The sequence below is a fragment of the Salvelinus namaycush genome, chromosome 3 (genome assembly GCF_016432855.1).
Source record: "Salvelinus namaycush isolate Seneca chromosome 3, SaNama_1.0, whole genome shotgun sequence".
NCBI lineage: Eukaryota > Metazoa > Chordata > Actinopteri > Salmoniformes > Salmonidae > Salvelinus > Salvelinus namaycush.
The window spans coordinates 86626348-86642127 of record NC_052309.1 but is presented as its reverse complement, the minus strand read 5'-3'; the positions used below and the strand labels follow the sequence as shown (position 1 = coordinate 86642127).

Sequence of the window (15780 nt, the reverse complement as noted above, 5' to 3'; positions counted from 1 at the left end):
AGTCACCCAGTAAAATAGTACTGAGTAAAAAAGTCAGAGTATTTGGTTTTAAATAGGCTTATTTATCAAAAGTAAATGTAATTACTGTAACTTTTTGGGTGACCTGGCCAAATTTACACTAGAAATATGAGTTATAGATCTATTACTCTACTTGAACGCAAGTCTAAGATCTGTTCTATGTGCGCAATTTCTTTTGTGTCTTCAAACGGCTAAAATAACTTTTTGATTATGGAAAATATATTTCACAAATGTTTAGATGGTTGAATGATTCTCTACACTAGAGCAGCTTATTTTGTTACAAACTGAAATTAGGCAAACTACAAAAATAACAAAAACGCAACACGTAAAGTGTTGGTGCCATGTTTCATGAGCTGAAGTAAAAGATCCCAGAAATGTCACACACACAAAAAGCTTATTTCTATAGAATTTAGTATATCCCTGTTCATGAGCATGTCTCCTTTGCCAAGATAATCCATCCACCTGATAGGTGTGGCATATCAAGAAGCTGATTAAACAGCACCATTACACAGGTGCCCCTTGTGATGGGAGTACAATGCCCCCCTAAAAAATGTGCAGTTTTGACACACAACAATGCCACAGATGTTGCAAGTTGAGGGGAAAGGGGGGATATTTAGTCAGTTATCCAACAATGTATTCAACTGAAATGTGTCTTCCTCCTTTAACCCAACCACTCTTAATCAGAGAGGTGTGGGGGGCTGCCATAATCGACAACGTCGTCGGCACCCAGGGAACAGTGGGTTTACTGTCTTGCTCAGGGGCAGAACGACAGATTTTTACCTTGTCAGCTCGTGGATTCGATCCAGCAACCTTCCGGTCTAACCACAAGCCATGCAATTGGGAGGAAGCGTGCAATTGGCATGCAGACTGCAGGAATGTCCACCAGAGCTGTTGCCAGAGAATTTAATGGTCATTTTTCTACCATAAGCCACCGCCTACATTGTTTTAGAGAATTTGGCAGTATGTCCACCTGGCCTCACAACTGCAGACCACGTGTAACCACGCCAGGCCAGGACTTCCACATCCAGCTTCTTCACCTGCGGGATCGTCTGAGACCAGCCACCCGGACAACTGATTAAATTGTAGGTTTGCACAATCTATGAATTTCTGCACAAACGGCCAGAAACTGTCTCAGGGAAGCTCATCAGCATGCTCATCGTCCTCACCGGGATCTTGACCTGAGTGCAGTTCAGCACCCTAACCTACTTCAGTAGGCAAATGCTCACCTTCGATGGCCACTGGCACGATGGAATTGTGTGCTCTTCACGGATGAATCCCAGTTAACTGTACCGGGCAGATGGCAGACGTTGTGTGAGTGAGCGGTTGTCAACGTTGGGAACAGAGTGCCCCGGTGGTGGGGTTATGGTATGGGCAGTCATAGCTATGGACAACGAACACGATCGCAATTTATCGATGGCAATTTGAATATGAAGAGATTCCAAGGCCCATTGTCATACCATTCATCCACCGCCATCACCTCATGTTTCAACATGATACTACACGGCCCCATGTAGCAAGGATCTTTACACCATTTCTGGAAGCTGAAAATGCCCCAGTTCTTCCATGGCCTGCATACTCACCAGACTTTACTCACCAGAAATGTCACCCATTGAGCATGTTTGTGATGCTCTGGATCAACAGCATGTTCCCACCAATATTCAGCAACTTCGCACAGCCATTGAAGAGGAGTGGGACAACATTCCACAATCAACAGCCTGATCAACTCTAAGTGAAGATGTGTCGCACTGCATGAGGCAAATGATGATGACACCAGATACTGACTGGTTCTGATCCACACCCCTACCTTTTGTTAAGGCATCTGTGAACAACCGATGCATATCTGTATTCCCAGTCATGTGAAATCCATAGATTAGGGCCTAATGAATTTATTTAAATTGACTGATTTCCTCATATGAACAGTAACTCAGTAAAATCTTTGAAATGGTTGCATATCGCATTCATATTTTTGTTCAGTGTATTAGAGTTTTAGCAACCAATGGCAGGTTGATTTCTGCAGTGTAACTAAGTATAAATCATTTTTAATTCCTCATTGAGAAAACACAGCACCAACACTCATACATTTACAAACAAAACACAAATGTGTTTAGTGAGTCCACCAGATCAGAGGCAGGAGATGACCAGGGATGTTCTCTTGATAAGTGTGAATTGGACACTTTTCTTGTCCTGCTAAACATTCGAAACGTAACGAGTACTTTTGGGTGTCAGGGAACATTTACGGAGTAAAAAGTACATGATTTCCTTTAGGAATGTAGTGGAGTAAAAGTAGTCAAAAATATAAATAGTAAAGTACAGATACCACAACCTACAGCAGTAGGGGCTACTTTAAAGTATATTTTCTTAAGTACTTTACATCCTTGGGAAGGGTTAGCTAACATGCTAAGTAGTTACAAAGTAGCCTAAATTATAATTATCAATTTGTGTTTCTAGAAATGTGTGTTATACCCACCCAGCCAAACTCCTTTCAATTTTACATTAAGTAACCATCTGTCAAGTAACCATACCAAAGATAACTCATCATACTTAAGTGTCTCGGATTTCCATACATAATAACACGAAATGATGTGAGACCAGGTTGTTGCAACACATACACACACCGCACGCACACAAACTTACCAAGTAGCAATATTTTGATCACGTTCACCTCAAGTTTGGCTTGTTCAAACAAATCTCGTTCTATATTAGAGCTTTGAACTTTCGCCCTTTTCTCATCCTCAGTAACGTCGGGTACGGGGTGAATGCAAATTGATCTCACGCACATCTAGGTTTGAAAAGTAAACTTTAGTCGAAGATACAGTATGTTCTATTGGAATGTCGCATAACGACTGTCCGGCGATTTTTGCTTGATTTAAAATGTTTTGAAAAACAAATGAGGTGTACACGTTAACAGAAACAACATTTCGATATACCTGCAGAGGGGCTGGCAGAATATTGAAAAAGCGGAACATCTTCGCGGTAACGTTTGCTACAAACTGGGGCTGCAAATTCAACACGCGATAAAGATAAATTAGGTCAATCTAAAGAACAGGGAATATGTCCAATTAATTTCTATAGGCTTTACTACTCACTGGTCAAATCTTGCAGCTAAACTTGCAGTTTAGCGTCACACATGGGAGGTGACCTAACAGATAACACCTGTGCATCATTAGTGGAGACCCGTGCTCATTTCATGAAGATACCAATCACGGGCGCGAGACTGAAGCGAAACTTAATTAAAGCCTACACATACCTATTACAGTGTCCTATAACTAAGTTGATCGCTTTATTTAAACAAACACATGCATAGTGCTTTATAATACATTACGTGCTCTTGTAAACAAACACTATATAGCCTCAACATGGTTCAAACTAGAATGTTTACATCATGGATGGTCAGTCCTTGCATCCATAGGTGTCTATGAATTTGAGTGGTAACATTCTCCAGCCCCATTCCTCAGCTTTTTACGAAAACAGGGGCGGGGAGAGGGTTTTGTTATTGTTTTAACGGCTGTTTGCCACTGTAACGCCTCGATCACACGGATATAATTTTTGCGTTTTGGGACACCATAAGTACATTCATTTACAATGGAAGTCTGTGTTTACCTTGCAGCATTGCGTTGCAGTGTGTTTTGCGTGGTGCATACATTGGATTTGTCGAACATATGCATCAAATTGTATGCGTAGACGGTTTGAAATGGTAGCAGGTGAATATTGAACTTTTGTTGCACACATCCAGATGATGCTGCATACCATTATGCGCCAATACGATGTAGGTGTGATCGAGGCGTAAAGGCAAACACTCTACGCATTGTGCCAATAGAAACGGTGTAAATTGTAACCTGACTCAAATAGCGAGGATCGCTACTCCAACCCCTCACATGTCCAGGCCCGTGAGCTCCGATGACCTCACAGCCGCCATCCCACTTCTGACACCAGTGTAGCAAACATTGGTGTCAGACTGGCGTGAAACCCTATGCATTGCGTCAATAGGGTTAACTGAATTGGTGGGAATTGTAAAGTGGCTCATATAGCAGGATCGCTACAGTATAACAAGGCCTAATGTGTCTAAAAACTCTATTGTCTCTGTTTCCAAACAAGTATGGCTATAATAATACATTATGCATTATATTCTTATAACTCATTATAGTTCATTATCAATAAAACATCATACAGAGTTTTATCACCACTTATGAGTTATTCCCTTTCCCTTCCCTATTATAGACGCTTACACTGAGTGTACAGAACATTAGGAACACCTGCTCTTTCCATGACACACACTAACCAGGTGAATCCAGGTGAAAGCTATAATCCCTTATTGATGACACTTGTTAAATCCACTTCAGTCAGTGTAGATGAAGGTGAGGAGACGGGTTAAAGAAGGATTTGTACGCCTTTGACAATGGAGACATGGATAGTGTGTATGTGCCATTCAGAGGGTGAATGGGCAAGACAACATATGTAAGTGACTTGGAACGGGGTATGGTAGTAGGTGCCAGGCACACCGGTTTGAGTGTGTCAAGAACTGTAATGCTGCAGGGTTTTTCACGCTCAAGTTTTCCGTGTGTATCAAGACTGGTCCACCACCCAAAGGACATCCAGCCAACTTGACACAACTGTGGGAAGCATTGGAGTCAACATGGGCCAGTATCCCTGTGGAATGCTTTCAACACCTTCTAGAGTCCATGCCCCAACGAATTGAGGCTGTTCTGAGGGCAAAAAGGGTTGCAACAAGATATATGGAACGTAATATTTTGTACACTCAGTGTATAGTCAGTGTCATAACACATTATAAAGGATATTATAATATAAAGCATTGTACAAATGTTGACCTACTTCATAGAAAGTGTTAATTCTCCACTGTATATTCAATATATCACTTTTCTGTATGAGGAATGAGGATACACTGCACACTAATTAGGCTCGGGCTAATTAAAAATGGTCAGAGTAATGAACTGACATTTCCCGACTTTGTAGTGTGAAGTGATTGATAGATGCAATTTGACCCTAATTTAGGCTGATCAAACGTTCACTTATCTGTCCAACACATGACCTCATACTCTTTAATGAATGATGATGATTACCTTTATAATGCCTTTGCCTATAAAGATCGCTTTACTCAAATTATCTTCAAGTATTTTGCTCATTAGTCCACTGTAGATATGGTGCAAGACCCTAAGTTGTCAAGATAGAGCACTTTTAGTAAAAAGCTAAAAGTGTGATGATGCAAATCGCACCATCATCACACTTTTATTTTTATCTAAAGTTCCCTATCTTGAAAACGTATTGCTCTATTCAATCTGTATTGCAGAAGCGTTACAGATTTCTTGATCGAAATTCGCAGGTAATTACCGATTGAGCCGACATATGCAGCTTTTACCGTGAATGCAGTCTCTGCTAACGCGTGAACATTGCCTTTAAATTTCAACCACGCTGTAACACTGATTTCCGCGATACTGATTGAATAGAGACCTTAACTGCTGACATGCATGGTCTAATTAACAAAATACAAAAAATATATATTTTTTTGTGGTAAATTGATCCTTTAAGAACAACTAGGCAGCGAAAATGATCGCCCTAACACACCTTCTATTAGTAAAATCGTTTTTAAAATAAGGAGACAAGGTCAAGATGACCAACACAGTTTTTCAGATGGAGTTGTTATTATTGGCAATGATAATATACTGTACCAAATTCCACAGCGTTTGTCATTTAGGAGATCAGAGTTGTCAATAACATACATAGGAGATCACTGTAGCCTATACAGTACATTGAATACATTCCAACTTTATAGACAGACAACATTTTATATGCTTTTGAAACATATGAAACCAACCAGAGTTCATGTCGAGGTGGTCTGACTGAAAAATATACATTTATGAAAAATATAGTATTTAATCCGATTAACGTTTTGAAATGGTGATTTCTTCTCCAGAGGTTTGATTAAGACTGTTGATCGTATGACAGTAAAAGGTCATTAGTTTATCTAAGTTAACAGCACCGTACATATTTCATAATCTCCTATCGTTTAAAATAATTTGCCATTAAAAGCGTCTGGTTAAAAGTCAGTTCAGTGCTCTACCAGAATGTGCAAGGATAAGTAGAGTCTTTTACAGAGGAAGAGTGACCTGCTGTGGTTAAAACAAGAACTGCGCTCAAAGGTTGGGCAATGGGTCCTGGAATAATAGTTTGCATTTGTTGTAGTGGAGAACCGTTCTATCTATATTATAGATTCATTCTATAACATAGAACAGTTCCAAGGCTTTCCAGTCAGTACGTTCTGGTAGTATTATCTACATGAGGTCCCATAGATTGGCCCATCTACACAAAAGGTGCTATATAGAACCCAAAAGGGTTCTTCAGCTGTCCCCATAGGATAACCCTTTGAAGTACCCTTTTTGGTTCCAGGTAGAAACTTTTGGGGTTGCCAAAGGGTTCTACCTCGATTCAAAATGGAACCAAAAAGGGTTCTACTTGGAACCCAAAAGGGTTCTCCTATAGGCACAGCCGAATAAGCCTTTCGGAACCCTTTTTTCTAAGAGTGTAATATTCAATTCCGTTTCTCTTCTAGAAACTGATTAAAACTGTCCGAAAGCTGAGGGTAGTCTCTGATAGAAAGCTTGAATCATTAATGACCTCAGCTTTTCCCAAGGTAAAATCGACTCTCACAGAGATGGTACATTTTCAAACCCATCCCTGAACACCTCTAGTGGTTTCAACATTTTCCAGAGAGTTCTCCTGGTTAATATTAATTTATAATACATACATACAGTACATATATACAGAGATAGATAAGATAGGACTGTAAGTTGTGAGGGGATCAGCCCATTGCCACGACGACAGCAGCAACAGTCCTTTGGAGAATGACAACGGCTGCATCTGAAATGACACCCTATTCCCTATTTATTGCATTACTGTTGACCATCAGGTCCATGTTAAAAATAGTGCACTATATAGGAAACAGGGTGCCATTTTGGATGCATCCAATGTGTTGGTTGTTCAATAATCGCTGTGCGAGGAGCAGCAGAGGTGGTTTGATGGGTCTCCAAAGCAACAAGCCCAAGCCTCGGCCGACAGACTTCAACCTAACCACACTATTTCTCCCAGAAATGAATCATTCATAATTCTCCTATTTAATAAAGCTCAATCAACCCCATGAAAAAGAACTTGCATTATGATAATTATTTAGAAAACAAATATTAGTCTGGCGTTAACTCGCACAGCCAGATTTATTTAGAGACACACCTGTCTGGTTCCACAAGACTAGGCTGGGACTTCTGGTTCCCTGTCTGGCTGGTTCTAACTCAGTGACTATGTTGGGCCTTCCTTTTCCTTGTCTGATTATAACCCAGTAACTTTGTTGGGCCTTCTGGTTCCCTGTCTGGTTATAACTCAATGACTATGTTGGGCCTTCTGGTTCCTTGTCTGATTATAACTCAGTGACTATGTTGGGCCTTCTGGTTCCCTGACTGGTTCTAACTCAGTGACTATGTTGGGCCTTCTGGTTCCCTGTCTGGTTCTAACTCAGTGACTATGTTGGGCCTTCTGGTTCCTTGTCTGATTATAACTCAGTGACTATGTTGGGCCTTCTGGTTCCCTGTCTGGTTATAACTCAATGACTATGTTGGGCCTTCTGGTTCCTTGTCTGATTATAACTCAGTGACTATGTTGGGCCTTCTGGTTCCCTGACTGGTTCTAACTCAGTGACTATGTTGGGCCTTCTGGTTCCCTGTCTGGTTCTAACTCAGTGACTATGTTGGGCCTTCTGGTTCCTTGTCTGATTATAACTCAGTGACTATGTTGGGCCTTCTGGTTCCTTGTCTGGTTATAACTCAGTAACTATGTTGGGTCTTCTGGTTCCCTGTCTGGTTATAACTCAGTGACTATGTTGGGCCTTCTGGTTCCTTGTCTGATTATAACTCAGTGACTATGTTGGGCCTTATGGTTCCCTGACTGGTTATAACTCAGTGACTATTTTGGGCCTTCTGGTTCCTTGTATGGTTCTAACTCAGTGAGGGAAGGGGAGACAGTGAGATGTCTATACTGTTAAGGTGGTTTGTCAAACCATAAGAAATAAAGGACATGTAAATGCATACAGCCTGTATTAAGATATGAAGACAAAGAAAACAGCCTCACCTAACATGTTATCATGTCGAACCTACAACAGAACTCCCATTGTAAGAATACTGCATGTTGGAAACAAAGGCTCGCTGTCTGGCTGTTGGTAAGGGGAGTGTGTGACCTGGAGGGTGTTGGTTGGGAGTTGGAACACATGTGAGGTGGATTGACTGCGCTGCATTGGTGGTGGGGGTTAGATGTATTGGGTTTAGACAGTCTCAGATTGACCCTGAGGGTGGTCAATGGTTCCTCGTGGTGGGAGTGCTCCTTCAGGCCTGTCGTCCTAGAGCACAGCCTGGGCTCTCTCCTTGCCCTTCTCCTCCTCTCGTCTCTTCATGGCCTGGATCACAGCCATCTCTTTGGCCTCTTTCTTCTGGTTCCTGGCCTCGAACAGCAGCCTACATCGCAGGGGACACAGAGGGGAGTTTTCAATAGTATGCAGAGGGCTATTGGTTAAAACCATCATGGTAACGCATGGAATATTTACCCTTCTGTGATTTAGAGTATAGTATAATTGGAATGTCTTGGTAGCGCATGATGCTTGCAACGCCAGGATAGTGGGTTCGATTCCCGGGACTACCTGTACATAAAATGTATGCGTGCATGACTGTAAGTCGCTTTGGATAAAACAATCTGCTAAATGGTAGATAGTGTTATTATATCATTTTATAGTGGGAGCTGAAAACACATACCCAAAATGCTGTGCAGGTTCAGACAAACGGTTCATACACTTACAAAGTAGAGAAAGGTTACTGGGAGTAATATAGGGTGTGACTTTCTTTACTTATCCCCAATATTATCATGACGAGCATCATTAAAACTACGGAGATATTATCATGATGACGTGACCTTAGCATCATTTAAACTACAGAGATATTATCATGATGACGTGACCTTAGCATCATTTAAACTACAGAGATATTATCATGATGACGTGACCTTAGCATCATTAAAACTACAGAGATATTATCATGATGACGTGACCTTAGCATCATTGAAACTGCAGAGATATTATCATGATGACGTGACCTTAGCATCATTAAAACTAAAGAGATATTATCATGATGACGTGACCGTAGCATCATTAAAACTACAGAGATATTATCATGATGACGTGACCTTAGCATCATTAAAACTACAGAGATATTATCATGATGACGTGACCTTAGCATCATTAAAACTGCAGAGATATTATCATGATGACGTGACCTTAGCATCATTAAAACTACAGAGATATTATCATGATGACGTGACCTTAGCATCATTAAAACTACAGAGATATTATCATGATGACGTGACCTTAGCATCATTAAACTACAGAGATATTATCATGATGACGTGACCTTAGCATCATTAAAACTACAGAGATATTATCATGACGACGTGACCTTAGCATCATTGAAACTGCAGAGATATTATCATGATGACGTGACCTTAGCATCATTTAAACTACAGAGATATTATCATGATGACGTGACCTTAGCATCATTTAAACTACAGAGATATTATCATGATGACGTGACCTTAGCATCATTAAAACTACAGAGATATTATCATGATGACGTGACCGTAGCATCATTTAAACTACAGAGATATTATCATGACGACGTGACCGTAGCATCATTAAAACTACAGAGATATTATCATGATGACGTGACCTTAGCATCATTAAAACTACAGAGATATTATCATGATGACGTGACCTTAGCATCATTAAAACTACAGAGATATTGTCATGATGATGTGACCTTAGCATCATTAAAACTACAGAGATATTATCATGATGACGTGACCTTAGCATCATTAAAACTACAGAGATATTATCATGATGACGTGACCTTAGAATCATTAAAACTACAGAGATATTATCATGATGACGTGACCTTAGCATCATTAAACTACAGAGATATTATCATGATGACGTGACCTTAGCATCATTAAAACTACAGAGATATTATCATGATGACGTGACCTTAGCATCATTTAAACTACAGAGATATCATCATGATGACGTGACCTTAGCATCATTTAAACTACAGAGATATTATCATGATGACGTGACCTTAGCATCATTAAAACTACAGAGATATTATCATGATGACGTGACCGTAGCATCATTAAAACTACAAAGATATTATCATGATGACGTGACCTTAGCATCATTAAAACTGCAGAGATATTATCATGATGACGTGACCTTAGCATCATTAAAACCACAGAGATATTATCATGATGATGTGACATACCAGGTTATCTCACTTCTTCCTGCCCTCACCTGTTTTTGATGATCCTCTGAACAATACTATCAGTGGTGAGGCTGTTCATACTGTCCACAGTGTGCAGTATTCCTTTCTTCCTGGGCTCCTGCATTTAGAGAAACACAGTCCACACTTAAACATTCACTTAGACATTGCACGCTTTGGATAAAAGTTAGCAAAAAATGCCATATGTTATAATATACTATACAGTATATTATATCAGTCTTCCAAATACATTATAACCACTTAGTAACCAAGTAACAAAGGCTTTTTAAATGAAGAAGTTCATCCCTACATTGTTCTGTGAGAATGCCTTGATGGGAAAAGTACTGTAAGCCCCATGATAAATTGTTCAACATTTTTCGTTTTCTAAAGTGGTGGCCATTATCCCCTTTGGTTTTCTGCTAGTCATACACAACCCTTTCAAAGAGAATCTTATACGGCGGCAGGTAGTCTAGCGGTTAAGTGCATTGGGCCAGTAACCGAAAGGTTGCAGGTTCGAATCTCCGAGCTGACTAGGTGAAAAATCTGTTGATGTGCCTTTGAGCAAGTCACTTTACCCTAATTGCTCTGGATAAGAGAGTCTGCTAAATTAAGTAAATGTAAAATATACCAAGTCCCCGTGGCCTTGTAGTTTTCTACCAGTCATAGTCTACCCTTTCAAAGAGCACCTTATACCAAGTCCACATGGCCTTATAGTTTTCTACCAGTCATAGTCTACCCTTTCAAAGAGCACCTTATACCAAGTCCACATGGCCTTATAGTTTTCTACCAGTCATAGTCTACCCTTTCAAAGAGCACCTTATACCAAGTCCACATGGCCTTATAGTTTTCTACCAGTCATAGTCTACCCTTTCAAAGAGCACCTTATACCAAGTCCACATGGCCTTATAGTTTGTATCAATTGGAGTGCACAAGCACATTGTTTTTTAGTAACAGAGTTGTGTCAGATAAAGGCGCAGGGTACTCACGGCATAGGGGTCAGACCCGTCTTTGTCAGGATGCACCTCTGTCTTCCCATGACACACAAGGTCCACCTGCAGAAGTAGACCATGCATGATGAGACCCAACAATAACACACTGTAGATACCATGCAGGGTGAGACCCAACACTAACCCACTGTAGATACCATGCAGGGTGAGACCCAACACTAACCCACTGTAGATACCATGCAGGGTGAGACCCAACACTAACCCACTGTAGATACCATGCAGGGTGAGACCCAACGCTAACCCACTGTAGATACCATGCAGGGTGAGACCCAACACTAACCCACTGTAGATACCATGTAGGGTGAGACCCAACACTAACCCACTGTAGATACCATGCAGGGTGAGACCCAACAATAACACACTGTAGATACCATGCAGGGTGAGACCCAACACTAACCCACTGTAGATACCATGCAGGGTGAGACCCAACACTAACCCACTGTAGATACCATGCAGGGTGAGACCCAACACTAACCCACTGTAGATACCATGCTGGGTGAGACCCAACACTAACCCACTGTAGATACCATGCAGGGTGAGACCCAATACTAACACACTGTAGATACCATGCAGGGTGAGACCCAACACTAACCCACTGTAGATACCATGCAGGGTGAGACCCAACACTAACCCACTGTAGATACCATGCAGGGTGAGACCCAACACTAACCCACTGTAGATACCATGCAGGGTGAGACCCAACACTAACCCACTGTAGATACCATGCAGAGTGAGACCCAACACTAACCCACTGTAGATACCATGCAGGGTGAGACCCAACACTAACCCACTGTAGATACCATGCAGGGTAAGACCCACCGCTAACCCACTGTAGATACCATGCAGGGTAAGACCCACCGCTAACCCACTGTAGATACCATGCAGGGTAAGACCCAACGCTAACCCACTGTAGATACCATGCAGGGTAAGACCCAACGCTAACCCACTGTAGATACCATGCAGGGTGAGACCCAACACTAACCCACTGTAGATACCATGCAGGGTGAGACCCAACGCTAACCCACTGTTGATACCATGCAGGGTGAGACCCAACGCTAACCCACTGTAGATACCATGCAGGGTGAGACCCAGCACTAACCCACTGTAGATACCATGCAGGGTGAGACCCAACACTAACCCACTGTAGATACCATGCAGGGTGAGACCCAACAATAACCCACTGTAGATACCATGCAGGGTGAGACCCAACACTAACACACTGTAGATACCATGCAGGGTGAGACCCAACACTAACCCACTGTAGATACCATGCAGGGTGAGACCCAACACTAACCCACTGTAGATACCATGCAGGGTGAGACCCAACACTAACCCACTGTAGATACCATGCAGGGTGAGACCCAACACTAACACACTGTAGATACCATGCAGGGTGAGACCCAACACTAACCCACTGTAGATACCATGCAGGGTGAGACCCAACACTAACCCACTGTAGATACCATGCAGGGTGAGACCCAACACTAACCCAGTGTAGATACCATGCAGGGTGAGACCCAACACTAACCCAGTGTAGATACCATGCAGGGTGAGACCCAACACTAACCCACTGTAGATACCATGCAGGGTGAGACCCAACACTAACCCACTGTAGATACCATGCAGAGTGAGACCCAACACTAACCCACTGTAGATACCATGCAGGGTGAGACCCAACACTAACCCACTGTAGATACCATGCAGGGTAAGACCCACCGCTAACCCACTGTAGATACCATGCAGGGTAAGACCCACCGCTAACCCACTGTAGATACCATGCAGGGTAAGACCCAACGCTAACCCACTGTAGATACCATGCAGGGTAAGACCCAACGCTAACCCACTGTAGATACCATGCAGGGTGAGACCCAACACTAACCCACTGTAGATACCATGCAGGGTGAGACCCAACGCTAACCCACTGTTGATACCATGCAGGGTGAGACCCAACGCTAACCCACTGTAGATACCATGCAGGGTGAGACCCAACACTAACCCACTGTAGATACCATGCAGGGTGAGACCCAACACTAACCCACTGTAGATACCATGCAGGGTGAGACCCAACACTAACCCACTGTAGATACCATGCAGGGTGAGACCCAACACTAACCCACTGTAGATACCATGCAGGGTGAGACCCAACACTAACCCACTGTAGATACCATGCAGGGTGAGACCCAACACTAACCCACTGTAGATACCATGCAGGGTGAGACCCAACACTAACCCACTGTAGATACCATGCAGGGTGAGACCCAACACTAACCCACTGTAGATACCATGCAGGGTGAGACCCAACACTAACCCACTGTAGATACCATGCAGGGTGAGACCCAACACTAACCCACTGTAGATACCATGCAGGGTGAGACCCAACACTAACCCACTGTAGATACCATGCAGGGTGAAGACCCACCGCTAACCCACTGTAGATACCATGCAGGGTAAGACCCACCGCTAACCCACTGTAGATACCATGCAGGGTAAGACCCAACGCTAACCCACTGTAGATACCATGCAGGGTAAGACCCAACGCTAACCCACTGTAGATACCATGCAGGGTGAGACCCAACACTAACCCACTGTAGATACCATGCAGGGTGAGACCCAACGCTAACCCACTGTTGATACCATGCAGGGTGAGACCCAACGCTAACCCACTGTAGATACCATGCAGGGTGAGACCCAACACTAACCCACTGTAGATACCATGCAGGGTGAGACCCAACACTAACCCACTGTAGATACCATGCAGGGTGAGACCCAACACTAACCCACTGTAGATACCATGCAGGGTAAGACCCAACGCTAACCCACTGTAGATACCATGCAGGGTAAGACCCAACGCTAACCCACTGTAGATACCATGCAGGGTGAGACCCAACACTAACCCACTGTAGATACCATGCAGGGTGAGACCCAACGCTAACCCACTGTTGATACCATGCAGGGTGAGACCCAACGCTAACCCACTGTAGATACCATGCAGGGTGAGACCCAACACTAACCCACTGTAGATACCATGCAGGGTGAGACCCAACACTAACCCACTGTAGATACCATGCAGGGTGAGACCCAACACTAACCCACTGTAGATACCATGCAGGGTGAGACCCAACACTAACCCAGTGTAGATACCATGCAGGGTGAGACCCAACACTAACACACTGTAGATACCATGCAGGGTGAGACCCAACAATAACACACTGTAGATACCATGCAGGGTGAGACCCAACACTAACACACTGTAGATACCATGCAGGGTGAGACCCAACACTAACCCACTGTAGATACCATGCAGGGTGAGACCCAACACTAACCCACTGTAGATACCATGCAGGGTGAGACCCAACACTAACCCACTGTAGATACCATGCAGGGTGAGACCCAACACTAACACACTGTAGATACCATGCAGGGTGAGACCCAACACTAACCCACTGTAGATACCATGCAGGGTGAGACCCAACACTAACCCACTGTAGATACCATGCAGGGTGAGACCCAACACTAACCCAGTGTAGATACCATGCAGGGTGAGACCCAACACTAACCCAGTGTAGATACCATGCAGGGTGAGACCCAACACTAACCCACTGTAGATACCATGCAGGATGAGACCCAACACTAACCCACTGTAGATACCATGCAGGGTGAGACCCAACACTAACCCACTGTAGATACCATGCAGGGTGAGACCCAACACTAACCCACTGTAGATACCATGCAGGGTGAGACCCAACACTAACCCAGTGTAGATACCATGCAGGGTGAGACCCAACACTAATCCACTGTAGATACCATGCAGGGTGAGACCCAACACTAACCCACTGTAGATACCATGCATGATGAGACCCAACACTAACCCACTGTAGATACCATGCAGGGTGAGACCCAACACTAACCCAGTGTAGATACCATGTAGGGTGAGACCCAACACTAACCCACTGTAGATACCATGCAGGGTGAGACCCAACGCTAACCCACTGTAGATACCATGCAGGGTGAGACCCAACACTAACCCACTGTAGATACCATGTAGGGTGAGACCCAACACTAACCCACTGTAGATACCATGCAGGGTGAGACCCAACACTAACCCACTGTAGATACCATGCAGGGTGAGACCCAACACTAACCCACTGTAGATACCATGCAGGGTGAGACCCAACACTAACCCACTGTAGATACCATGCAGGGTGAGACCCAACACTAACCCACTGTAGATACCATGCAGAGTGAGACCCAACACTAACCCACTGTAGATACCATGCAGGGTGAGACCCACCGCTAACCCACTGTAGATACCATGCAGGGTGAGACCCAACACTAACCCACTGTAGATACCATGCAGGGTGAGACCCAACACTAACCCACTGTAGATACCATGCAGGGTG

At 43.3% G+C, this 15780-nt stretch overlaps 2 protein-coding genes across 2 annotated transcripts in view; both read right to left on the bottom strand.

Moving 5' to 3' along the window:
* Positions 1-2797, bottom strand: part of LOC120044097 (guanine nucleotide-binding protein G(o) subunit alpha-like) — a 30578-nt gene extending 27781 nt beyond the window's left edge. The window contains exon 1 of the mRNA XM_038988685.1: positions 2653-2797. Coding sequence (XP_038844613.1) covers positions 2653-2797 — 145 coding nt within the window. The remainder of the gene's footprint in view (positions 1-2652) is intronic.
* A 3572-nt stretch (positions 2798-6369) lies between these two features.
* LOC120044697 (ethanolamine-phosphate cytidylyltransferase-like) overlaps positions 6370-15780 on the bottom strand; it is a 44262-nt gene continuing 34851 nt past the window's right edge. Inside the window, exons 11-13 of the mRNA XM_038989374.1 lie at positions 11360-11425; positions 10406-10494; positions 6370-8528 (exon numbers count right to left, since the gene is read on the bottom strand). Coding sequence (XP_038845302.1) covers positions 8414-8528; positions 10406-10494; positions 11360-11425 — 270 coding nt within the window. The 3' untranslated portion in view covers positions 6370-8413. The remainder of the gene's footprint in view (positions 8529-10405; positions 10495-11359; positions 11426-15780) is intronic.